This window comes from Amyelois transitella, chromosome 20 (assembly GCF_032362555.1).
Source record: "Amyelois transitella isolate CPQ chromosome 20, ilAmyTran1.1, whole genome shotgun sequence".
Lineage (NCBI taxonomy): Eukaryota > Metazoa > Arthropoda > Insecta > Lepidoptera > Pyralidae > Amyelois > Amyelois transitella.
The window spans coordinates 6882449-6910009 of record NC_083523.1 but is presented as its reverse complement, the minus strand read 5'-3'; the positions used below and the strand labels follow the sequence as shown (position 1 = coordinate 6910009).

General features: G+C 35.7%; 2 protein-coding genes across 3 annotated transcripts; one reads left to right on the top strand and one right to left on the bottom strand.

Annotated features, from left to right (window-relative positions):
• Positions 1-513: 513 nt before the first annotated feature.
• LOC106131711 (golgin subfamily A member 5) lies at positions 514-7892 on the bottom strand. Of its 2 annotated transcripts, none has more exons than XM_013330887.2 (9): positions 7783-7892; positions 7181-7608; positions 6650-6841; positions 5677-5890; positions 4676-4951; positions 4170-4362; positions 3536-3814; positions 2864-3040; positions 514-1471 (listed from the first exon to the last, which is right to left on the bottom strand). In XM_013330887.2, the coding sequence occupies exons 2-9, from the start codon at positions 7587-7589 to the stop codon at positions 1391-1393; spliced, it is 1821 nt and encodes a 606-aa protein (XP_013186341.2). In that variant the 5' UTR covers positions 7590-7608; positions 7783-7892; the 3' UTR covers positions 514-1390. The 2 variants fall into 2 exon arrangements, with proteins under 2 accessions (XP_013186341.2, XP_060806021.1); XM_060950038.1 differs by having other exon boundaries at positions 6677-6841.
• A 572-nt stretch (positions 7893-8464) lies between these two features.
• Positions 8465-22493, top strand: LOC106131692 (ralA-binding protein 1). The gene is made up of 11 exons (XM_013330865.2): positions 8465-8676; positions 9080-9218; positions 9821-10055; positions 12334-12550; positions 15631-15740; positions 16594-16745; positions 17450-17630; positions 18571-18695; positions 19349-19532; positions 21096-21218; positions 21638-22493. The coding sequence occupies exons 1-11, from the start codon at positions 8592-8594 to the stop codon at positions 22226-22228; spliced, it is 2142 nt and encodes a 713-aa protein (XP_013186319.2). The 5' UTR covers positions 8465-8591; the 3' UTR covers positions 22229-22493.
• The last annotated feature ends 5068 nt before the right edge of the window (positions 22494-27561 follow it).

Genomic DNA, 27561 nt, shown 5'->3' with positions numbered 1-27561 from the left:
GAGCTTATTCGTTTTTCTATTGGTGCCGGGAACATACCGGGAATTATATCATAAATATTTTTTCATTATATGTTATTTTCTATGACAGGATTCTGTCAGGTAGCATCATTTCTTGAAAAGACTGAAAGGCCACGTTCAGCTGTTTAGCATTGGACGAATTTGCTTCTTTTTAATCGATGTTGACTTAATGGTGATACATACATACACAAAACCTTTTTCCCGGAGGGGTACGCAGAGACTACATCTTTCCACTTGCCACGAACTCTGCATACTTCCTTCGCTTCGTCCACATTCATGACAAGCATATAATTACTGTTCTACAAAATAAAAAAAGTCAATCAAAAGAACTTATAAAGTTTGGATTCCTCTTTAAGGCCATCTTAATCTGAAATCTCAATTCAAAAGATTCTTTTGTTAAGTCTTTTCGAAACTCTTTCCGGCTTTCGGCTCTGTCTACTTCGTAAGGGATAATGTAGAGGCAGCACTATTTGTTAAAACAAAAAATACAATGGCTAGTTAAATATAAAATTTATTACGTTTCCAATAACCAAAAACAAAACAACCCAAAAAAATAACGTATTCCCATTAAATTTACATAATGATACAAGCTCTTCTTGTGATAATAAATATTTTTACAAGGTACATAAAATGGCTAGTCAATATTTATGATCCATTAAAACAGTTGTAAAAATACGGTTTCTAAGAAAATGTTATTATATTTGCCCTAGACATACAATTCTAATTTTAACTTACGCAGATAAAGTAATTGTGCATGTATTACATTGAAATTAAGGTATAATAGGAAAAAATCAAAAATAATTTTAATGGACCAAAAATATGATAATAAGATACATAAATCAAAGAAAAGGTCCTTCGAATGAACCTCGTCTTAGAGATTCAGAAAATTTATATACATTTTTACAAACATTTTATTTACATAGTGTTATACCACAGCACCAATGTACGCAAAGTACAGTCATATCGATTTACAGATTTTGTTTTTGGGAAGATTACAAATTTTTTGTAAAGCACATATTTTATGGCATTCAAGTCAGTACTTTCTATTAAAATAAATGGCTCTTAGTTTTTCAAGACAGAACTGGCACAAAACACGTGAAAAAAAAAGGAAAAAAAGCATCACAGAAATTTAGTCAGTTAACTCATTTCAGTTGTGTGGATACAAATTTCTATTATGCTTTGTGTATAAGTCCCCTAATACTTAACTAGGTTAATATTTAAAATATTTATTGATTATTTGTGGTGTTACACGCAAAAAAGCCCAATGACCACACGCGAATTATACCAATTGCGAAACGGCTAAGTTCCCGTCAAACACTGGGCCCTTTTTGAGTGAAATGCCACATCAATTTTTATTTTAAAGCTTAAATTTTCAGGATTTGCTTGCCCTCGGCAGATAACCCTCCGGAGTGCTGGTCAATAATACTGTGAGTACCCAAAAGTGCAGTCCAATCTGAAATAAATAAATAAAGAAGAAGGATTTAAGATATAATCCATCTCCAAACTAATTTTATAAAGTGAAAATATTTGCTTTTTTTGTAATGTTCTAAAGAGACTAGCTGACCCGGCAAACGCTGTTTTGCCAATTATTTTTATATATTATTACGGAACCCTATTTTTTCCAAAATAAAATATAGTCTATGTTACTCGTGGATAATGTAGCTTTCGAATGGTGAAAGAATTTTTAAAATCGGTCCAGTAGTTTTTGAGCCTATTCATTACAACCAAACAAACAAAGTTTTCCTCTTTATAATATTAGTGTAGATTTCTATTGAAATAAGTAGCACCTTTGTAAGTAGGTACTAGAATTAGTATATGAAATACTCATGTATATAAATAAATATATACGGGACAAATTACACAGATTGAGTTAGCCTCGAAGTAAGTTCGAAACTTGTGTTACGAGATACCAACTCAACGATACTATATTTTATAACAAATACTTATCCCCAGGACCTCCGGTGTCACAGACAAGCGTACTACCGCTGCGCCACAGAGGCCGTCTCTATAATATAATTGTGTGTATATAAAAAAATAAAACTACATTAACTAACGTTAATTACTCTATTTATGTAATTTTGATGACATTTGACATACGAGATAGACTTTCAGAAGTCCACCAATGTCTTTTTTGTCCCAGGTTCGACATTTCTCCGTCCGCTTCGTCCAATCTTCGACATCCTCACTTGTTAGTCCATTAGCTAGCATAGAATGATATTAAGTGATGTCTAGCCTGGTCTTCCCCTTCGACCTTGGCCCGGTTGAAGCAGGATAGACAGACATTTATTCCCTAGAAAGCTCCAGGCTTTCGTGACCTTACTTCTGATTCTAAACTAGGATGTTCTTACCGTGTGGTTCCCGGTACCAATACAAAAAAGAAGAGGACCACTCCATCTCTTTCCCATGGATGTCGTAAAAGGCGGCCTCTGTGGCGCGGCGGTAGTACGCTTGTCTGTGACACCGGAGGTCCCGGGTTTGAATCCCGGCTAGGGCATGATGAGAAAAGAACTTTTTCTGATTGGCCTGGGTCTTGGACGTTTATCTATATATGTATATTATAATAAGATATAGTATCGTTGAGTTAGTATCTCATAACACAAGTCTCGAACTTACTTCGAGGCTAACTCAATCTGAGTAATTTGTCCCGAAAAAAAAAAAAAAAAGCGAAAGGCTTACAGACTTGGGATTCTATTTTAGGCGATGGGCGAGCAACCTATCACTATTTGAATCTCAATTCTATCATTAGGCCAAATAGCTGAATGTGGCCATTCAGTCTTTTCAAGCCTGTTGGCTCTGTCTACCCCGCAAGGGATATAGACGTGACTATATGTATGTATGTTCTTACCATGTAGACCAGGAGGAACAGCCTGAAAACGGGGTACCGCTTGAGAGCCACTCCCACCCTCATGGACAACTTGGCGAGAGCTGAAGCGCTCCGCACTCGCCTGTACTCTGTGTCTTGGAGCTGGACCACGCTGTGAGCGGTCGTTGTCCGGAGGGCCACTTCGGCTTTGTATTTAGACTGCAATAAACAAAAATTATTGATTTTACGTTTAATTTTTATTGCCTTTTAAGACAGCGGATGCAATTCTAAATCTAAACATAGCAAAGCCCAATAAGCTGGGTTTAGAGACTTGAAATTGCTTTATGTAGTCTAGGGATGCACTAAGATAGGATTTCCCGTAATGATACATAAAGAGCGAGTTTCTTAATTTCGGGTTTTAACAACCAGTTATTTCGGTTGTCTTCGTTACAGCCTCAGAAGATTATATTCTGGGCTCCAGTATAAATTCTCAAAAAAAAATCCTTCCCCTACTTACTTACATAGATGTCTACCTACATAGCAAAATTCATTCGATCCGACTTTGCGTAGAATATAATATGTAAGTTATTTTTTTAATATAGATAGATTCAGATATTGATGAATGCCTCATTAATATAAACAGATTTTTTATTTTATTATTTTTAATAATTGAATGTAAAACATATAAGAATGGAATATGAACTATAAACTCACTTGCAATTTATCCAACTGTATCCTAAGCATATTATTGTCTGCCATCAACGAATCAATCTTCCCTTGTTTTTGCACCAGCGTCTCCGTTAGATAATGTATTTTATCGCTGTCTATGGATTCCTGCATGACGTCATAGTCCCCCACGTTCAGAGCGCTCGTGTCTGTGGTCGGGGCGGAAGCGGATTCACGGAGGCGGTTGATTTCGTGTTCTTTGTCTCTTAAAGCTGAACGGAGATTGGCTATGGTCTGGCCGGTTTCGATTTGAATGGATTTGAGTTCCTGAAAATTAAAAATATAAAATTCCAAATTTAAATTCCTAATAACGTGCATTCACAAGTGCAACTTGAACAGTGCAAGACAAATTGAACTGGTCAAGTAAGAGTTGGGTCTTCGTTATAACTGTTTTATATGCTATCTGACATCTCAGTTACACCGTTAGCTACTTGCACCTTGATACTCTATCTCTCTCATTTTTACGTGTTCCCAGATTCCAGCATCCTTTGCCCCTAAGCTTCGAAGCCAGAAATCCTGTTTTCAACATTTCTCTTGCCACTTTATCTGGTGATCGGCATCCTTAGTTTTTTATCCATCCAATTGTACTATGCGCATTAAATTAATTAATAAGTTCACCTACCTTCCCTATAGATATACACTGCGACTCAGTCCTATTCCTAGCGGCTCGTTCGTCTCTCAAAGCCTCTCTCAGGGCAGCGACCACTCTCTCAGCGGAGTGGTGTTTAGATTCCAACTGTTCTATATGCTGCCTCATATTGTCGCATTCGTTGCGAACGCGGAGAATCGACTCGGATAACACCTCCCTTTCTTCTCTGTAAAGAATATTGCAGTCAGTATAATAAGTCAAGATATTGAAATGAAAATAAAAATGAAAAATATTTATTTTTTGTTACAATTGATTCTGTTGCACTAGCTTCCACTTTACTATTACAAATAAAGAATCAAGACTTAAATTAGTTCTAGTTTATTTGCTGACATGTTTTTATGTTTATTTTTTCTTTTATTTCATTCTTGGTCTTCCTCTTCCTTTAAACTCTACTAGAAAGGGTTCGTCAGCTTTTAAATATAAGAAAACGAATGGTGTGCCAATACTGAGTGAAAAACATGCAATAAAATAAAACTCACTTCAAATTCTCCAACTGTTCGATCAATATCTTCGTGTCCTCAGTTAAATTCATGCCTTCTTGCAGTGATTTTATCTCATTGTCTTTAGCGAAAAGCATGCTTTTCACCCTCAGTTTATACGTCTCCCAGTCTTTCTCCAGCCGCAAACATTCGGCCTTGGACCGCTCCAAGTCGTTCTGTAAGTCACAAATGGTTGTTTGCGCGTGACGTAAATCGTTTTCAGTTTTTATTTGAGCCAGATCTCGCTCGTGGGCCTTTTCTGTGAGTTGCTTTACCCTGGAATAACAGTTATGTAATGGGACTAAAGAAATTAACATAAATAAATTAGATAAACTAAGCCCAAAAGTAAGTTCAAGACCTAGTGGACACTATCTTAACTCACAAATCCTATCTTAACACAAGATAACCCAAATATTTTCAAAATTATGTTCAAACACATCCATACCAAAAAATTTAACTAAATTTACACATTTAACACATACACTGCCTGTATTTCCCGGCACAAATATAAAAAAGAATAGGATCATTACATCTCCTTCCCATGAATGTCGTAAAAGGTGCCTAAGGTAGGGTTATAACTTACGATCCATAGGCGTTGAGCTAGCAACCTGCCACTATTTTAATCTTAATTCTATCATTAAGCCAAACAGCTGAATGTTGCCTTTCAGTTTTTCAAGACTGTTAGCTCTGAATACCCCACAAGAAATATAGACGTGACTATATGTATGTACAATAATGCTGCTTACAGTCTCAAAAACACTTAAAGATCGCCTATAAGTGTTATCCAGACTTAAGTCTTTATACCCATCAGCAAGTTGAATTCAGCTTAATTTAAAATAAAATAAATGGAACAATTACTGCAGTGTAGTGTGTTCCGCCGCTTTTTCTACACATGCGCTTTGGAAGCAGTAGTAGTTATAATTAGATTTAAGTGATGTGACGTCAATAAGGGATACCTTATATCCAATTTTGAAAATAAATCTATTATAAATATAACTCACTTCTCTTCCAAATCATTGTTTCTATCAGTCAGCAGTGTAACTTCTATTTCCAGCCTATTATTCTGTTCCTTATACTTGGTGACCTCTATGGAGGTCAAATCCTGGATCTTCTGCCGCAACTGAGCCATCTGAGCACTCAAACTCTCTTTGTCGGCATTCAGTTGCTTCTTTACTATTTGTGCGTCTTCCAGTTTGCCATTTGTTTCTTTTAGTTCTACAAAAAGATTTCAAATCTTGATTGTTTATGGAAACTCAAAAAAAATTATTGCATAGAGCAATATAAGCTTTCAACTAACAATTTTTTTCTATATATAATAAATATAAGTCACTTATTACTCTACAAATGATTTTTAGGTATTAATAACAACTTTATTTATAACTATATTGCTAGAATACTACAATTGATAATTGTAATATTGATTTTATGATAACAAACTATCTGAAAGTTTACCTATTTTCATACAGGCCATCAACAAAAATTCAGGCTTTCATTTTCAAAATGAAAGTACAAGCTTTGAAAAGAACAAAGTTAAGATCATGAGTCAGGACTCAACAGTAAAAAAAATCTAAAATTTGTTTGGCAGAGTATGCTTTTCGCTTCATTAATACTTGTGTTAGTTATGCTTTATTTAGTTCTTAAAAACCCTGAATAAATACATAATTTATAATTCTGTTATCCATATAGATCTTGTTATTGGAAATAAATACATTTGAATAATCATCATGAAATCAATACCAATGATAATTACAATTGTAACAATCAAAGCAAATCAATGCAGCAATATCTTATCAAATGTTATCAATACTTTATAATTTACTCTACAAATGTAACTATTATATCTATATATATTTATCTGAAGGCTTGGAATTCAGGTTTAACTTAATATTACTTAGCTATATATTATATTGGTATTTGTGGAAATTAAACAATTCTTTTTTTATTTTCACATGCTAAATTACTTCTAATAACTACCTGTATGACCATTTACTACACAATTACCATCCTCCGCCCTGCGCAGTCTGTCAAGCAAATCTGATACTTCTCGGTTCATTACATTGAGTTCATTTTTTAACATGGCATTTTCCACTTCCAAATTTTGCATCCTGTACATCAAACTGTCTGGGTTTATGAGATCGAGGTTCTCTGGTAGGCTGGAATGATATTCTGAAATAACAATATTCACACATAGATGTGTCACATTTATCCCTTATGTTGAAGACTTCTTGAAAAAACTGAAAGGTCATGTTCAGCTGGATAGCTCAATGATGGAATTGAGATTCACAGTGACAGGTTGCTAGCAAATTGCCTTAAAAAAGAAACCAGAGTTTGTTATCTTTTCCCTTGTCAGACCAGCATGGAAACCAGCACTATATAAAGTGCCCATTCCCATAGTCGCCTTTTTACAATTTTTTTTTCTTTTAAAAAGAGATGGTGAAGGTCTTATTCTACAGTGCTAGGAGTTACACAACAATCTTTTACTTTAAAATAAACAATATAACTTACTTCTTTGCCTCAAGCCAAAGGTATCATCAACATCACTGTTTTTGATATCACCTACCAGTGTCTTGGGACAGTGGTTTAGATTATGTTGTGGTGTTCTCCTTGAAGGTGAAACCTTCTTAGGGGACCTTTCTTTCACATCTTGATTGTCTTTTGTCAATGAACGAGTTGGGTGAAAAGGTACAGACGGTTTACGGGGCGGTAAATATCCAGAACGGGTTTCGGAAGCTGCTGAAAACCTTTTAGTATTCCTGGGTGGAGATCTCTTCCATATTGGTTCAGTATTGGTACTATCGTTTTTCTCTTTTCTCGTCTTCGCGGGGTTGTGGTTCCGCAAAGCCGCGCCGGTAGATTCATCCAAGTTTGTAAGGAGATTCTCCGCTTTACCGGCGAGATCAGCGAACCACTCCATTGCTGTTATTCTTGAGTGCCTAAAAATTAAAAAATTCCATGCTGTTTACATAAAATTAACGTTGAAAGTGAGATAAACAAAACAAGGATGCAAATCAATCTTCAAGTGCCAATTTAATAGGGAAATAGGATGTTTTCCGAATAGACGATGATTACTGGTTATTCTATAGAAATTATTTACAAGTAAAACATACAAATCATTAAGATTCCGAGCCAAAAAATATTTATTTTAAATTTATTTGTGCATACATTTGGATTTGATTTGACAAATTTGATTTGACAGTCGATGATATGACACGTAAACATCAGCACCATAAAGCCGCCACTCCAATCTAAATAATTTCATGCAAGGCTCTTGGAACTTTAAACACTATAGAAATCGGATGTGGGCGACGCCAGCATTAAGTCTCACGAGTCTCGGCATAGCATTTTAGTTTATATCTTTAGTTTATATAGTTCATTCAAAACCACTGTCGTCAAAATTACACAACTACATTTTTCATACCGGAAAGACTGAAGAGAAAGGAAAAAAATTATAAATAAATTTTGTTATGACTTCTTTCATGTGAATGATTGTTAAGACTATGTATGTTGTTGAATTTGATGACAATGTTTATATTGAAGGTGTTCTTAAATCCGTTTTGAAGTATATTGCATGACTGACTTCGCTACAGGTACATATAACTATTATTAATAAGCCCGGTTAAGATTCGGGAGTCTTAACTTTAGTTGGCTGGCCACACCATAGGGGTGTTGCTACTAATCTATATTTTTATTGCTCTTCACTTTTTATTTGGGCCTAAACCTGAAAAAAAATTATAACTGCTACCGTCAATATCTGTCATCTGTCTGTGGTGGTATGGGTGTCGGTTTTAGGTATATTTTGTTGACATTGCAGTAAAAAAAGACATACCTAAACATTGTATTGAATGAGAAATTTAGAGAAAGCCATTAATTTGAGTGAATTTATGCACAGATTTTACTACTATTTCAGTTAGTAAAAATGGACTTTGAAAGCCCTGACGTAGAAAAAGATTTTCCCGGTTTATACGCGTCGGAAACTGGCAGAAAAAGCAATGAAAGTGATTGTAAGTACTGACTGTAATGATTAATTTTCCTTTTGTAAGAAGCTATAAAACAGCAATTTCCAAACAATGAAATCGCGAAGTAAAATTGCGAGTCATTTTTGTAAATTATCTTTCCATTTAAATTTGTAATGCTAATGTGTACACGCTTGTGAACAAATAAAAACTGCCATAGAATACACCAAAAATCACCACAAATTAAATTGAGGTGAATGAGTTCTTTTCTGTCATGTTGGGATTGACCTAACATACTTAGTAAACCTTTTTTTAATAAAATAAAATAATTCATTCAGGTTAATTGTGTTTACAATTGTTAAAGTGGTAATTAAGCTTACTTAAAGTAATGTAGTTTACGCTTTTGTTTATATCTGAGACACATTAACATGTAAATTTTTATGTATTTCAGTCAGTGATGGAGGGGACCACGAGAAACCAAGCAAGAAAGATTTGCTTGGTCGCCGGAAAGAGAAGAAAGAGTCTAAAAAAGATAGAGGATATGCAGCTTTAGAGGGAGAAAGTTCACCTGAAGAGGACACTGATACCAAGTCAGTATAAACATAAAACATGTGCCATGTGGTTCCCGGCACCATTATAAAAGAAAGAATAGGACCACTCCATATCTTTCCCATGGATGTCATAAAAGGCGACTGAGGGATAGGCTTATAAACTTAAGATTCTCCTTTTAGGAGACAGACTAGCAACCTGTCACTATTTGAATCTCAATTATATCATTAAGCCTAACAGCTGAATGTTGCCTATCAGTCTTTTTAAGATTGTTGGCTCTGTCTACCTGCAAATAATATGGACGTGATTATATTTATGTATGTATAAACATGAAATATCTGTTGCTTTGTGTTAGAAACAGGCACACATATCACATATTAATCCAAGTATAGTCATTCAAGTAATAAGGTTTGCCTTATAACTTGATTGACTAGACTTGATGATTATATATTGGATTAAACAGGAAATAGGCTTATTGTATTGAGATAACTTTCGAACAGCGGGTCTAATTTTGATGAAATTTAAAAGGTAATATAGGATCTATCAACATTTTAAGTTTGCAGAGCAACAAAGTCACTTTAGTCATTTATTTGCTTAGCATTTATGTGCTTAGCAAATTTTAAAATAATTTGTACTTTCACAGAAGTCCTTCAAAATCAAAGAAAACAAAATCATTCAAATTCCCGACTAAAAGTAGCAAGGAAAAGAGGGAGAAATCACGAGATAAGGAAAAAGTTCTAGAAGAAGCTGGAAAAAAGGAGCACAATGAGAAAGAGAAGAAAAAAGAGAAGGAGAAGGAAAAGGAGCGAGAGAAGGAGAAAAAAGAAAAGGAGAAGAAAGAGAAAGAGAAGAAGGAGAAGATGAAGGAAAAAGATAAGGTAAAATATTAAAAAAATGACTTCCTATTTAAAAATATTGCTATTTCATATGCAAAAAATAATAAATAGGTACATTTTTAAGACACTTATGAATGTGGATGAAGCGAAAGAAGATTGTGGCAAGTGGAAGGTGAAGATGTAGTTTCTGCCTACCCTCCGGGAAAAACGCATGTTTTACGTATGTATGTATATTTTGTAAGGTGTCAGAGTATTATGGGACCTTAATCAAAGACCAATGTAAAGATGTTATATTTTCTTCTGAAAGAAGAAGCTGACAGATTGACTAACATATGAACACACAGCCCAAACCACTGAGTTGGATTTGAAATTTACCATATTAGAAAAAGTAAAGGGCTTGTTTATCACAAAATTTCTTATCAGATATTTGATTCTGGTTATTCTCGATAACGCCATCTTTCAAACAATGCATGAGTGAGTCATTCTCAGACATGTCAAAAGATTGTTTGGCTTAGTATAGACGACGTCACAACACCTAGGTAATTTTCTTTCAAAAGATATCACATTCCCGAACTGCACAAATTTGTTTTTTTTTTTCTTACTGTCCTGCTTAGAAACATCTTTTTCATCACTATGTTACGAGTATGATCTAACTTAAAATAAAAAATACTTTATATCTTGGGAGTCTTGTCTTTTTTTAGGCGATAGGCTATCAACTTATCACTATTTGAATCTCATACAGCTGAACATGGCCTTCTGTTCTCTTCAAAATTGTTGGCTCTGTCTATCCCATAAAGTATAAAGTAACATATGTATGTTTATCATGTTACTATAATATATAATATATTGTCGTTAAAGGTCAACCAGTCTGAATGCAAATGCATGCATGACTCACACTCGCACATCTTTTGGGATTGTCCTTGCTGTAGTTTGACAAAGACAAATTATTTTCAATTTTAAACATGGAAAATTTTGCTTTTCATTTATATCTTCAACAGAACCGCATAAAAAGAATTTTTTTTTTTAAACATTGTTGAACATCGCGCTAAGCTGTTTCTTGGCGTGTTTGCAAACGTCATTATGAATATACTAATTTCATTACGATTCGAATAGGTACTTACTTGTGATTGTGACGTAGTTTCTCTTTTGCATATATTGGTAGATCGGTCACTTCTTGAGCCGTGTAGTTCCCAGCACTTAAGAATAATACCAACCCACATCTTATTATATGATAGTTGCAACCCCCGTTGCATGGCAAGCGCGACGCCGTTTTTATCGCGCGAAAAACTATCGCTGTTTCGCTTTTTCGGGACAGCAATAGATTTTAGGCGGCGTCGCGCGGGCCTTGCTTCGGGGCCTCTTTTTAAGCAAAACTTTAAAGGAGCATTGCCTTTATGCAAAGGAAGTATAGGGCCATACAATAGTTGTACTTAGCCGATGTAGCACGTGTAGGTCACAGGTCAATTACTTGATTGGAACAAATAGGTCTTGTTCCGTCTTTGTCCTAATTCGATTGTGCATGTTCTTATTAGTCATAGAACCATCTTTGTTTTTGTACAGCAAATGTTAATCATCATATAACGAGCCGTTTTATAATAGGACAACTACGAGGATGTCGTAAGAGTCGATTATAAATAAGGGAGCATTATTATGAAGCAACCATAATAAAAAATGGATGAGCAGCATATTATTTTGTTCACACCTAGCTCATTGTAAGTAATGTAAATAACAATGAAGTAGGTTTTCATCTTCTTATTCATCTTCTTAGGAAATACGTTTTAAATTTCCCATGAGAGCAAAACCCGGGGCATAAGCTAGTAAGTGGTACTGATAACTTTTTACAGTTGGCCGCTTCTAGTGTAATTTCACTGTTTAGTGATTTGCGCGACCTTGGGCGTAAACATAATACGGAGTGTAATACTTTATTCAGTGCTCCGTCCGCACCGCGACATGCATCACCTGCGCTGTGTTTTTACAAAGGTGATTTATTTGAAAATAGAAGAAAAAGTTTTTGGTTTTTTTTTTGATAATTTTTTGGCTTTCGTTTTTTTGCTGACCATGTGTGATAAGAAGTATGGATTGAAGTGTGCCATTGAGTGTTAAAATATATTTCTGAATTATTTTATCTTAAAATAAAAATATGTTGTATTAAAAAAAAGTTAATATAGGTTGTAATAGGTGTATACCTTATGGCGTAGAATTTTATGACTGAAATTAAAAAAATGGGGAAGTGTTGGAAATAAATCGGTAATTTATTTGCAGTGATTTATTTTCTGTGTCACTATTAATTTGTCGGGCTAATACTTTCTTTTGGTATCAGGAAAAGGAAGAAAAGGCAAAATTCAAACTGGAATCGAAGGAAAAATTAAAGGATGAGAAAAAAGAGAAGACGAAGGAGAAAGAGAAAGAAAAGGTGAAGGAGAAAGAGAAGGAGAAAGTAAAAGAAAAGGACAAGGATAAGAAGGACAAGAAACTAACAAAAGTGCCGTCGACGGTGACCTCTGGTGTGCCTTTTGAGGAAATATTTACTTTAGGAGGTGAGTATTAGTGAAAATAGTTTAGTAATTTTAAAAAAAAGTGGCAAAGTTATACAATCGACCGTAATGCAAATAAGAACCAATCAACCTGTCACTATTTTAGGATCTCAATTCAAATATTAAGCCGAACGAGGCCTGTTAGTATTGTCAAGACTGTTGGCTCTGTCTACCCCACAAGGGGTATAGACGTGATCATATGTCTGTATGTACATATGCAGAACCAATCATCGTCAATTTTGCTTTATATAATAATTTAGATTTTTTGTTTTTGATGTCGACTTTCCCAGTACAAGCTTGAAGTGTGAAATCGTTTATCATAATATCTCTTGTATCGTTTATCACGATATCTATCAATCAGCTTTCAAATCAGCTTTGACTATTCACACTCTAAAACCTAGGTCAAAAAAATGTCAAGCGCGTGTCAGGCCACACACAGTGTTAGAAGAACATTTTGAAATAAATTAAAAGAACTTGCGTTATGGGAAATAATAATAATACTTTATAACAACTGCTTTACAAGGGTGCTTCTATTAAATTACCAAATACATAGTTAATATAGTAATTACAAAAAAAATACTTATTGGGATATAATTTCGTAATTATTCTGTTTCACTTTCTGCTTCCAGAATAACGTAAGGTAAAATTTTATTGTTATCGCTGTATCAAATCATAGTTATTACGAGTAGGTAGGTAGGTACTCTACGATGAAAAAGCTAATCGTCTACGCAATTTTGTTTTTGAAAATCTTCTAAATAACACAGAAGAAACGTTTATTCAAATTTTATGTTTAATGATTCAAAGTCATTATTTATTTATATATAAAACTCTTTGAACTGCAGGGTGATTCACGACACCAATAGAAAAAAGAATAAGAGCACTCTTTTTACCCATGGATGTCGTAAAAGGCGACTAAGGGATAACCCTAATGAACTAGGGATTCTATTAGGCGATTGGCTTACAACCTGTTACTATTTCAATCTCAATTCCATCATTGAGCCAAACAGCTGAACGTGGCCTACCAGTATTTTCAAGACTGTTGGCTCGGTCTACCGGGCAGGGGATATAGACGTGATTTTATGTATGGATTTATAAAACTCTTTCGTTACTGAGTGACTGGCTGACTGGGTCTAAAAAACCAAAACAATTGGCAGTTAAAAAACATATTTATCTACGATGCTCTGATAACATGTGCAGAGATAAGAAACGTCGCACTAACACAACCACACAACCTTGCGCACAAACTTAAATACCCGCTGTTAGTTCAAGGCGTAGGTACAGATTTCTCCAAACGGTTCATTACTATCATCATAATATGAATCCGTTTCTAGAAGATTACACTATAGACAGTAAGTGCGTGTTTCAGATGGTAAATTCATAAATTAATACGTCATTTGTTTTGTTGTTATTGGAACAAGTTGCGTGGGTGTGCCTCAATTTCCATTTCCGCATAAATTAATATCACCTTAGAGAATTATTAGCAATTCTGCGTATCATTTTGTAAATGTAAAGTACCTACAACGAGGATTATAATAAAAGGACCCCGATAAAGATATAGTCTTATATGTAAAGGGTCAAGTTTCTGTGTGTCACACTGTACTTAGAAATTATTTTATACCTTCAAATTATTTTTACTACTCCCACTTCGATACTCTGTCGTCATTGCGTGTATAAAGTTTGCCTTTTTAATTTTTTACTGCGTAGTCCAAGGTGTATACTTGCAAACATTTTCTCTCTATCTTGGCCAGAATCCTCAGTTTCGATTCCATACCAAAAGCCCACACCAGAGTACTTCTCTCTTATGTTAACCATAAGAAAGAAGAAGAAAAAAGTCTAGTTCTCCCGAAGGTCTATATTCTAGGCCTATTATAAGAAGGTCTGTGCAAAATTTTGTGAAAATCAGTCCAGTAGGTTTTCTCATTTAGTGTCGAGTAGCTGTTGCCCGCTACTTCGTTCCCTAACAATCTCAAAACAAAAATCTACCTCCATGTACTGCTCTCTTTGAGACTGGTCGGTATAAGTTCCAATTTTAAGTTGGACCAAGCCTGACACATCTGAGGAAACCCCGTTAGAATCGGAGCAATAGTTTTCGCGTCATGCGAGAACAAACATACCTACATGGGACTTCCGTTCGTCTTATATCTTGATATATCTAGATCCCTCATGTTGTTTCTTTGGGAATAAGTATATTCTAAGTACAGACATCGATCAGTTATATTTTTATTGATAGCGATGGAAAATAAAAACCTTTACTTACTCAACTCGTTTGATCGAGTTAAGAAGCTAGCACTAAAATGATTATTCCCTCTCGCTTTATCCAAGCGGTTAATTAAGGAGAGAATATGACAGATATTTTTAACTTTCCAATTGACTTGACACAGAGGTTACCAAAACAGGGAAAAGTTCAAAAACCTATCATAGAAAGGCGTCTTAACAATGATCGGAACGAATGCGCCGTGACAAAGGAGGTGGACATTGTTATAATCTATTGTAAACTGTCGCGTTAACATTGGGAAGTAAATTACTGCTATTTAAATGTATAAATTCTAATATGAGGCTAGGAAGGTTTGTCTGTTACGGAGATTTACATATTTTACAAGTTGAATACATTTCTCGCGCATCGTTAAAACGGTTTCAGCATCAGAACCAATACGTTTCAATACACTCGAAAGAAAAAGATCGCGGTTTTAAAAAGAAAAGCTTAAAATTTTTTTATCATTCTCATGATGTTAGTCACGGTTGATTTGGTAAAGAAAAATAGATGATTTCCTGTTTTCAAACCGTTAAATTGTTATTAAAGGCTATAATTTTTTAAATGGTAAAACAGTTTAAATGAAAATAAATCTGACTGACTAAATAAATAAATCACCATTCTTCTTGTAGGCGATAGCCTAGCAACCTATTTGAATCTCAATTCCACCATTTAATGCCATACATCTGAACGTGGCCCTTCAGTAATTTCAAGGGTGTTGGCTACGTGACTATATGTATGTAATCACGCTTTTAAAAATTCCTGATACCAATTCCAGCTAAACAGTACCTATGCAATGTTTAACGGAATTGTTTTTTTCTGTCTTCTTCAGTGGCTCTACCAATCTTCGGCGTTCCACTTCAGCAGTCAGTAGAACGTTCGAGATGTCACGACGACACGGGGCTGCCGCTAGTCGTGCGAGACAGCATCGACTACTTGCAGGTTATTATTTAGACTAGACTCCGCCGCTCCTGTTTATTTCCATTCCCGTAGGAATTTCGGGAAATCCTCTCTTAGTGCACAGTAACACACTAGCACTGCTGCATTGTTAGTTTGTTCCGCCACTTCTTCTACACATGCGCTCTGGAAACGGTAGTAGTTATAATTAGATTTAGGTGATGTGACGTCAATAAGTGGTACCTTGTATCCAATTTTTAAAATAAATCTATTCTATTCTAAGACATGTCAGATTTAAAATCTAGACACAGCGGTCAGTTAGTCAGAGTGCTGTTTTATGTATTTCGGTTTTTAAATGTCATATCTGGGTTAAGTGCCTGTACAGACGAGTTAGTGATCAGACTGAGATTCGCTCCATGTAATTTTTCTGGATTTAGTTTTACAATTACACCCCATATATTCATGTAGAAACGCGAGAATTTTCCTTACATTTGATCCATTAAGAGAATGAATATAAAAAAAAAAAATGATAAATCAGCTTTGGAATAACCTCCTGCAAGAATTGAGATCAGCTTGTAGCCTTGGTTCTTTCAGAACCCAAATCAAAAGACTGTATTCTGAAGCATATCAGATGCGACTTGAGTATACATTGTTTATTAATATATAATTTATGTATGTTCATTGAAATAATCATTTGAGCGCATCCTCAATGCTTTTTATAAGCGCTGCCTTTTTAATTTAGGATAATCCTATTTGAATTTGATTGAATGGAAGAAATCCCAATTGGCATTAGTCCATCATTGTACGTATTTTATAATTCCAATAACAGTGTGATTTCCTTTTTTTGTGTAATAAAGAGTTGTACAAACAAACAAACACAAATGTTCCCGAATTTCAGGCACACGGCCTCAAATCTACACAAATCTACCGCGCCGAGGCGGACAAGATAAAGCTGCAACAGCTACGCAAGCTGTTCACGGACCGGGGCCCCACCTTTCCTTACCACTGGGACGTGCCCGTCGCTTGCGCAATGCTCAAGTCTTTTATAAGGTAATTTCATTAACTGCAGCACTAACACTAGTGTCTACTAACAAAAGTGCCGTGTGTGTGTTCCCGGCACCAATACAAAAAAGAATAGGACCACCTCCATCTCTTTCACGTGGATGTCGTAAAAGGCGACTAAGGGATAGGCTTGAGACTCTTTGAGATTCTTTTTTTAGGCGATGAGCTAGCAATCTGTCACTATTCGAATCTCAATTCTATCTTAAAGCCAAATAGCTGAACGTGGCCTGTCAGTCCGCTCAGGACTGTTGGCTCTGTCTACCCCGCAAGGGACATAGACGTGATTATATGTATGTATGTATGTACTAACAAATGGAATTTTGAAAAGTTTTTTTTTTTCAGGGAAAACATTCAATGCTTTACCGCCATCTACATCGATACATATGTACATGTTGTCACGTGTATGTCCCCTGAGGGGGTTGACAGAGCTAATAGTCTCTTAAAGACTGAGAGGCCACTTTCAGCAATATGTTATTCAAAAGTGCTCGCCCATCGCCGTCCCAAATTTATGCTTTCCCCTTTGTTGCCTTTTACGATATCCATGGGAAATATATGGTATTCTAAAGTGCACTTTGGAATAAGTACCTTCTTCTATCTTCACAGACAAAAATATTTCTACTTGCCACAGAGGCGAAAGGAACAAAATTGACATATATAAGTATAGTAATTGATTTCGTGTTGCTACTTTTCAGTGAACTCCCCGAATCTGTATTGACACAGGAGCTTCACGGTCAATTCGAGCAAGCGACGGCCATTGCGGAGCCCCAGAGGGAAGCCGCTGTGGTCGCGTTGGTGACCAAACTGCCCGCGTGTAACCACAGCCTGTTGGGATGGCTCGTGAGGCATTTTGAGAGCGTCGTGGCCAATGAACAGGTATGTTATTTTGAGCTTTTAAATAATTTTTGTACAGCCAAAAACATATCGAGATACAGGTCTACTACTTTTATAAGTTACATCGGCATTGTTCGACGGCGCAGAATAGTACAACCGACCGCCGAATCTGGCCGAATGAAAACATTAGTGAAATAACGTACTTATTGCTACTACATAAGATTTTAAATCCCAAAACAATAGGAGTCGTGCATCTCGTTCATTACCGACTCCTGCGAACTCCAGACATGGCGCGTACGCAATTAGCCAATAGCGAACGGTTTTGATCCCGCGTTCAAATGGCGCACTATGATTGGCGCAGATATTTTCGCGCCATGACAAAAATTGATTTCTGCGCAGGTACATCGGTGTAACTTATTTAAGTGGTAGTACTGTAATTAAATTCACTGTTAATTAGACTCTATTACTGCGTCTTAGAGTCTGTGTGGGGAACTTGAATAGAATAGAATCTTTATTTGCATTTGATTAAGGTTTACAAAAGGTGTAGCATAAAACATATTTCCTTCTGATCAGTAATAAATTATAACATGCAAATATTAACACCATAGGTCAAATAAAAACATCTCTTATAATCTTGCTACTACCTACTCAAAATCTTATATGCTTGTCGCTGTAATGGAAAACTATGAATCTACATTGAGCGTGGCCCAACAGACACTTGGTCAATTTATTACATACATACATATAGTCGTCGTCTACGTCTTGCGGGATTGACAGACCCAACATTCAGCTTTTTGGCTTTATGATAGAATTGAGATTCAAATAGTGGATAGCTTGCTTGCCCATCTCAATTTTATAAGCCTACCCATTGATCACCTTTTACGACATCCATGGAAATGAGGAGTGGTCCTATTCCTTTTTTTAAATGGTGCCGGGAACCACACGGCATAATATTTTCGTTAATTTGGTTTTCTCTTTCCAGATAAACCACGTGAACATCCAAACGATATCGTCAGTGATGGGGGCAGCACTCAACATGTCATTGAATTTGCTCACATATCTCATAACAAAAGCCGATGTACTGTTTCCGGATGTTCGACTTACAAAGTAAGTTTTGTTTGTAATACCTTTATTGCACAGAAATTTACAGTTACAAGAAATAGGACATACGCACATACTTATAATCACGTCTTTATTCCTTGCGTGGTAGACAGAGCCAACAGTCTTGAAGACTGATAGGCAACAAGAAATAATACATAGTTATAATAAAAATAAATCACTTGAAATAGCGGACTTATCCCGTGTTCTCTTCCAGTCAACTGGCAATTTTCAATATTTTTTTAATCACCTCATCAGGGGATCTAACTTATATTTGATCATGGCTACAAATCCAATTGTCTGAATGTGCTGGTTACCTTTCGATGTTTTTCCTTATCGTAATAACATTGATTGGTCCATAGTCGCGGTATGATTCGAAATCTGTATTTCACACTTATTCAAACCTTCACATTGGGACTAGTGGGATATTACCGCAATCGGCAACCGCACTAACACAGGTTTAACTAGATAATTTCAATCATCTTCCAGATAGATGGTCAGGTCAAAAGTACCCGAAACCGCCGAGCTTGCATGAAGAGAGTTATGAATGTGGATGATGCGAATGAAGTATGCAGAGATCGTAACAAGTGGAAAGAGGTATTCTCTGCCTACCGTTCCGGGAGAGAGGCGTGATTTTATGTATGTATGTATGTATCTTCCAGATACGTGCCCCCACTACAATCTCTGCCCGCGGACTTCCCCGAAACGGCATCGGAACTGAGCGCGGAACTCCACAAGCAGGAGTCGCTGCTGAGTCAGATCCACGCCGAGATGCACGCGGGGTTCATCACGCCCGCCCGCGACCAGCGGCTGTGGGAGGCGCAGCGGATCGTCACGCAACTCAAGGTTTGTTTTTTTTTATTTACGGGACAAATTACACAGATTGAGTCAGCCTCGAAGTAAGTTCGAAACTTGTGTTACGAGATACTAACTCAACGATGCTATATTTTATAATAAATACGTATATAGATAAACATCCAAGACCCAGGCCAATCAGGGAAAGTTCGTTTCTCATCGTGCCCTGGCCGGGATTCGAAACCGGGACCTCCGGTGACACAGACAAGTGCACTACCGCTGCGCCACAGGGGCCGTCAAAAAGGCCGTAAAAAAGGTACATACATACATACATAAAATCACGCCTCTTTCCCGGAGGGGTGGGCAGAGACTACCTCTTTCCACTTGCCACGATCTCTGCATACTTCCTTCGCTTCATCCACATTCATAACTCTCTTCATGCAAGCTCAGTGGTTGCGGGTACTTTTGACACAACTCAAGGTCACTTCATACTGTCTATCCCTCTTTGTTTCTCTATATTACGTCACTTGTTCCTGTCTAACAGCTAACTGTATAAGAACGAAGAAGCGCAGAAGTATTTCAGTCTCGATTTTCTGACCGCGTTGCTGGGTCATGAGCTTTGTTTCTCTATATTACGTCACTTGTTCCTGTCTAACAGCTAACTGTATAAGAACGAAGAAGCACAGAAGTATTTCAGTCTCGATTTTCTGACCGCGTGGCTGGGTGATGGGCTTTGTTTCTCTATATTACGTCACTTGTTCCTGTCTAACAGCTAACTGTATGACAGCGAACAAGCGTACAAGTAATTCACTCTCGATTTTCTGACCCAGCCAAGCGCATCAACGCCGGAACTTAACAACGTCCCTTTTGTCATGTTAATCTCGCTCTCCTTTTGTTTTTTATTGTCTGTATTAAACAGCAGCTAAGTTATTAATTAAATAGCTGAAGTAGTAACAATCTTTCCACTTGCCATGATCACTGCAAAATTCTTTCGTTTCATCTACATTTATAATTCTCTTCATAGAAGATCGTCGGTTTCGGATACTCTTAACCCGACCTTTTGTCAAAACATCTGAGATTATCGCCTATGGGAGGTGTCAGGGCTGACTGATATAGATACATTCATACACTGAATTAATGGATATTATCTCCTCCTTTTTTAAAATTAAGCTCAAGATGACTCTTCGATCCCCCACTCCTCTTTCTCGCCTTTTTCATTGTGATAATTGCTTAGGTGTCAACGCAGCTCATAGTGACTTGAGTACTTTCTTATTCAGTCTTTGTGTTTCTCTTTTACCTTTTGAAAATCGAATCGGATCGGCTGCGGTAAGCGCCGTGATTGGTTTCTCAACTCTAATTTTAGTTTAATCCCCTCTTCGTAAAATGCAGAGGCTGGTTGCAAAGATCATTTATACACATCATCATTCTCCTGGTTGCGTTTTATATTTAAGGATTGTGTGCTTTATTGCAATACGTTAAGATCTATTTTTGATAATTTATATCTGCAAGACGTATAAAAGTGAGGATGGTTTTGTTGTATTTAGCTCATCTTTTAATCTAATTAATAGCAAATAGTGTACTATAACTTCAATTATTATTATTTTTTTATTACAGAGAAAACTGAGGGCGGTTCAGAAATCGGTTGAGCCGAATTCTCTTCCGCCACAACCTTCGGTCGACGAGAAACCAGATGAAGATGCTCGCAGAAACTCGCAACAGACAGACACACAGGCACAGGTAAATAGATTAATAGAAGTATGTAAAAGGTTTTTTTCTGAATTCATAATTCATTAGTTCTGGTCAGTTGACGCAAAGATAGACATCGCAATTATTTTTGTAGTATTTTCTTTTAAACGTAATCTACTGACCAAATTTTTATGTCCTATATTGTATTTGAAAATAATATTAATGCATGTTCACAAAATTTAAACAATTAAAGTATATGCCCTGTGTCAGTCTGACTGCATGCTTTTGGATGATCGTTTAAAAACGAGTTATTGTCACCAAAACTGATGATTTTGTTTCTTAAGATCATGAGTTGCAGACAATTTGTCTTCAAAAAATCGGGCGTCATAGCGTAATCTAATTAGGACCATTCCATTTTAACTGTCATTGTAAACTTTATCTTTAAAAATTGTATATCTTTCAAATTTCAGCCAGTAAAACTACTGCCGCAGCCGTCTACCGAAGAGACAGTGGACTTAGCACGAAGAAACTCGCAACAAACAGACACACAGACGCATGAAGAAGCTAAAAGTCTAAAAACTACTCCCGATGCTTTCCAAGACGTAGTGGACTCGCCCAAACAGGGAGCGACATTTGAAGCCGAATTCGAAGACAATTTCGACTTCAAACCAAATGAAACTAAAAAAGTTGAACCAGAAACGCCCATAGAGAAACCTAAATTGACTGATAAAGAAATGAAATTGCTAAGACTGCAGTTAGAAAACGCTGAATATTTGCAATTGAAATCTCTATTGCAAGCGAAAATCAATTCCGAACAGTTTGAAATTGTAAAACTTAGGAGTCATGTCGCTTTGAAGAATAAACAGGAAGGTGCACAGAATAAAGAAAATAAAGAGAATTACACGACTGAAGAACAAGAACTGAGGCAAAGACTGATGAAAGAGAACGCGCTATTGGAACAGAAAAGGATGGGGCTAATAAATCAGATTTTCCAAGAGAGGGTCGCGTGTGTACAATTAAAAATCGAATTGGCTATGAAAGAGGTTCTCTCTAAGTCTTAATTTTTAAAATTGAATGGTGCAAGAATCACACACCTTGTTATTAAGAGAACGTTTTACTCCAAACAAAACTTCAAAAGCACGACTGAAAAACTATAGTCGTTAATTGTATTCAAAAGTGCAATGGCATTTATAGTTGGTCACACTTGTGATTTAAAATAAAGAACAATCACATTTGGATTAGTAATTAGTTACTCTGTGTAATTCTATTCTCATTAATGTATGTAATTCTAGACTCATTCCTTCTCACTCTCACCGCATTCCCGGTTACGTCGTATTGATGCAAAGCAACCAGATCTTAAAATGTATCGGCTCTTTTTGCAATATGATTGCATGCTACCTAGAATTTCATTGCATCCTAATGAAGCAATTTGTTAACATTACCTTCTACAAATTGCAGAACTGCAGTAAATAGGACTTTGACTTAGGAGCCCAGGTGATAAATGTTCGGAAATAATCCGACAAAGTTGTAGCAATTTACTGCCTCATCATAATTCCTATGTGTTGTTTTTGTTATTGAAACTAAAGTCTCAGATATTGTATAAGTTATAAAAAGTATATTAAATTATTTATTGGACGCACACATTTGTATTATTTCATCAATACATACATACATAAAATCACCCCTCTTTCCCTGGGGTTAGGCAGAGACTACAACATTCCACTTGCCACGATCTCTGCATACTTCCTTCGCTTCATCCACATTCATAACTCTCTACTCTCTCTCTTATTTCATCAATATTTACCTTAATTAATTATTATGATATTAAGAGTACATATAAATCCTTCCTTTTTACACAATATTGTGGCATTATCCACATGAGCTTTCTGTTTCTTCGTATAAAAGTATCCTACGTTGTTCTAGTAATATCATATGTCGCAAAGGAGATGTGTTTAAACTTGGGGCTTATTTAAGGCGATGGGCTGGCAACCTTTCACTTCTTCCTGGCGTCAGTCCCGGTCACATCATCATTTCTTGCCCAGGTGCATGTTTTGACAATGATCCTGGATTAAAGCCAGATTTAATATGACTCCCGTCTATTTTTCGACCTTTGTAGGGGAATCTAACCCAGCTTGGATCAGGCGTACACGTACTGTGCAGGTTTCCTCACGATGCTTTTCCTAACTATAGTAATATAATAAAAGTTATATCTATAATAATCTAATAATATAAATATATATATATAATAACGTAGGTAAAGAGAAAACAGCGGAAAATATTCTCCACCTGTTCTACAATTAGGAGCTGACTAATTGTGTTATCAATTTTTATTTGCCTTCGTTCTCCTCAGTTACAATCTAATCTGATACCTATCATTCGCATTTAGCTCAAAATGAGGAAATACGTAATCGCTGTCGCGGCAAATCGATTTGAATGCAGTGAATGAAGGACATCAGATTTGAATTAAATACTAACCTTACACTTACTAAATATAAACCTGCTACATACAGGAGGTTAGTATTTAATTCAGTATGTATACTGCACGGGCAAGGCTACACGAGTTACGTTTGCCGTTTGCCTCGATTTAAAAAAAAAAATTCATGTCTTGGTATTTTTGGGATTCTTTGTATAGGTATACGATGGGACTTGCAACCTGTAACTATTTGAAACTCAATTCCCATCATTATGCCATGCGGCTGGGTGTGGCCATGCGTCTTTTCTAGATTGTTGACTCTGTCTGCTTCGTAAGGGCTAAAAATGTGATTATAAGTAGGTATGTAGATATTAATTTTCATACAACTAAAAATAAAAGGTAAAAACAATATTTTATAAGGAAAACTGACAAGTCAGTCATATAGGTACCTACCTATAGTAGAACAAAACTTGTAGGTAATATGTTAATCTATTTTCAATTTACATTTTTATCTGTGATTTTTATGCACTATTTGAGAGTTACAAAACTTATTAAACGGTTAAAAAACAAAATCTGTCCGGTCATTGGTCCTAATTCCCCTTATTTTTTATGCGTGGGTCTCAGAGGTCGCAGTGTGCCATAGGTTAGAAGGTCAAACGAGATATCATGTACCATTTCTTAGGTACTTATCAGTAACAATCCGACTTAAGATTTTTGGCCAAGATTCTTGTTCCTTGGATTCCTTGTTTCTTTAGAATCAATCGTTTTTTGAACTGATCAATGATCATCAAAATAAAATTGATAGGTACTAAGAACATATTCAACCAAAATGGCGGTGATACCTACCTTTACGCGGTTCCATTACCTAGGCTGTTCATATCTAAGCCTCTTCTTGCATAAATGTGCAAGTTTTCTTATAATATTATTGTTAACATCAGGAAAAGACCTACAATTCAAGTAACTGTCCTGACCTGACCACCTTCTCCTGAATTATGGTCATACGTACGTACACTTCAGGACAATAAAAATTGATGAATAGTTCAAGAAAAGGTTGTTTTAGAAGTACCTACCTTTAACTACCTATTTTTATTCAAATCATGGATTCGCCCTTCAACTATCTTACTATCTTCATACAAACGTTATCTGTAATGACATATCCTTCTTATTGAAATAAACCAGGTCACAACTAGTAGTGTACACTCACCGACATTGACCCGCTAGGAGTTAAAGTAAATCACGCAGCGAGATTTTATGGAAAATTAGTACAAGTGGTATACGGTGTTCAGTTGCATAACGCGTTATCAATGATAAGCTGCGTAGGTACTTGTAATGATTAAAATTGATAACGTCTTCACATTAAATAAGTAGATAGACAAAAGTATGTTATAAGCTCTGGGTGTTGTTTTGCGAGAGTTTCTAAGAATTCCTCCGTAGTATATTTCTTGCAGCAGCATGTATGTATATATGAAGATTTCTTGAACATCTGTTTATAAGTAAACCAAACTTGAGAGCAATCTGTTCAGCTGTTTCAGTACGTACATATATATGCGCTAATCTCGGAAAGTTGTGGATGGATTTTGTAAATGTTTGAAACATAAGAAAGGAAGGTTTATATCTATAAATGATACTCGTGCGAAACTGGGGCGGGTCGCTAGTATTGTCTTAATAACAGTGAAAACTGCATCAAAGTCTGCATCTTTGCTTAGAAACAGAAAGCAGACAAACATTTTGGTTTATACACTTTTATATGAAGTCACATTACAAAATATCTATGACTAACAAAATAGCAAAGGAAAATCACATGTTCCGATCTTTTGTTAAAAAATTCCGATACGTACCTATGGAGTTCAGGGTTGTGTGTCTACAACCATATTAGATCATACCTATGATCTAATAACCGTCGTAAATATTTGGTATTAGCACTACACTAAGTAGAATAGTACCTAAGCCTTCTTATATAGGACTCTGATGTGTTTTGGAAATTTCATGTGCCTTAAGAGATCCCTCTACGTATGTATTTGCCGTAGATTTCACGCGCAGATTTGCCTGCGTGAATTTAGCGACAAACGAATACAGGTTTTTCGCAAATCCCACGGGAACTACAGTTTTTAACGGGATGGAAGGACCCTTTGTCCTTATCCAGACTCCTAATTATATAGGTATATGCGAAATTTAGAAGATTTGGGTTAGTAGATAACGTGTGACTCTTTAGACGACAACAAATAAATTAACTTTCACATTTATTAAAAGTATACTTAAGTTGAGAGTTCTTGGCTTCGGTTTAAAATTTCTAACTTACTGCCGAAGTAAAATTTTTGAAAAGCACTAGAATGATAACGGGAACATGATATTAGCAAAATTTTGATGTCAATGACCTATGAAAAATTTAACAATGATGTTGATTTCGTCTTCGTAATGTTAAACACTGATTCATTCGAATAATAGTTTCTTATTCTCTTAATTCAAGGGGCCGCTCGTAGGTCATCGACTTATGACAATGACAAATAATGGGGGACCTAGTATCGGTCCTTGTGGCACTCCTATTTTTAAATGATGACCTACTTAACGTAATTGGTATTTTAACACAAGTTTTAGTTTCGATTCCCAACGCGAAATACTCGTATATTCTATTTATAAAATTTTAGGTTTTAAAGTTGCGTGTTTTATTGTTAACTTGACCTCTATTTTTCATTAGTGACTAAGATAGATTATATTAATCAAGATAAGAGAATATAACTTTAATTGCATACACCTTTCTTAGTTTTGTTCCGGAACAGTCACGGCCATTGCCCAAATGTGTATGCAAATGGATGAGATCATAACGTCTGTGGATTCACGACGCCTTCGCAATTTTACCCGATTGTATCAGAAAGGTAATGATTTTCGGGTGGATCTTTCTATTAATAAGTTAACATATCGAAGTAGAAAATATACCCAATTATGGATGAGTTAACAAAATGCAGTTAGTTTTCAGTTAAATTCAATTCTATTTTTTAAAAATGATTTATTTCTTTTTAGATTTCAGGTATTCTATTCATGATCATTATTATTTCGTTGCGCTTGTAATTATTATAGTATTTGGATACATTTAATCAAAGTTTTGAGTAGTTTTGTGTAAAATATACTAACAGGGACTGACAACTGTCAAAAAGTATTCAAGAAAACACAAACACCTACCAAGACAAATTGCGTATTTTTATCACTACGACCACATTAACTGTTTCAAGTGAGTATATTTTGTACATGACTGTATAACCAGCATAACTCCATAGTAAAAAAGAATCAACTTTTGTAACACATATCCACATCTTACTTATTCGAAATGGTACAGGAATAGAACGTATTATCAATCATTTATGGTTATGCTGCCTTAGTTTCTAAAGTTTGTGATCCAGTCTATGAACTATTAATAACTAACATAGCTATATAGAAAATAAAGAATTAATTAATGTGTCTTATTATCCTGGGACTTGGTGCTTTATTAGAATTTTAATTGTATCAATTATGTGCTATACTAATAATATTTTTGTAAAGAAAAATAAATTGAATTGAAATTATAAAAAGTGTAAATGCAAGTTCATGATTATTACTTATTACAATTATTATACACATCTAATCCTACTTAAATGTAGACAAAGAACTAACAATATCGAGTCTAATGTAGGCACATTCGATTAGACTAAATTGTGTGCGGGTTTTTAACTTTTTGAACGTCTCTTTTTCAATATACTTATGGAATAAATGCATCCTTTTGCCTGAAATATTACTGGTGTGCAAGCCTTATGTGACCTTTTAGAGCTACTAGTTACGTCTATTGCGGTCAGCGTTTGTTCAACTACTTCAATAAACTAATGTGAGCTCTATCCCAATAAGAATAACGGCAAAAATAGTTTAAATGCAGAAACCATAGAACATTTTGTATGAGCACATGTAAGACTCAATGCTTCAGGTACAAGCGAGTTCCGCTCGGACTATCCACGT

Bases quoted from the DNA above. Each gene is read 5' to 3' on its own strand.
- LOC106131711 (XM_013330887.2), bottom strand. From the start codon at position 7,589: ATGGAGTGGTTCGCTGATCTCGCCGGTAAAGCGGAGAATCTCCTTACA. The intron at 3,815-4,169 runs GTAGGTGAACTT...TTTAATTTTCAG, and splicing joins AGTGTATATCTATAGGGAAG to GAACTCAAATCCATTCAAAT. The intron at 1,472-2,863 runs GTAAGAACATAC...TATTTATTTCAG, and splicing joins TGTTCCTCCTGGTCTACATG to ATTGGACTGCACTTTTGGGT.
- LOC106131692 (XM_013330865.2), top strand. From the start codon at position 8,592: ATGGACTTTGAAAGCCCTGACGTAGAAAAAGATTTTCCCGGTTTATAC. The intron at 12,551-15,630 runs GTGAGTATTAGT...TGTCTTCTTCAG, and splicing joins GGAAATATTTACTTTAGGAG to TGGCTCTACCAATCTTCGGC. The intron at 19,533-21,095 runs GTTTGTTTTTTT...TTTTTATTACAG, and splicing joins GGATCGTCACGCAACTCAAG to AGAAAACTGAGGGCGGTTCA.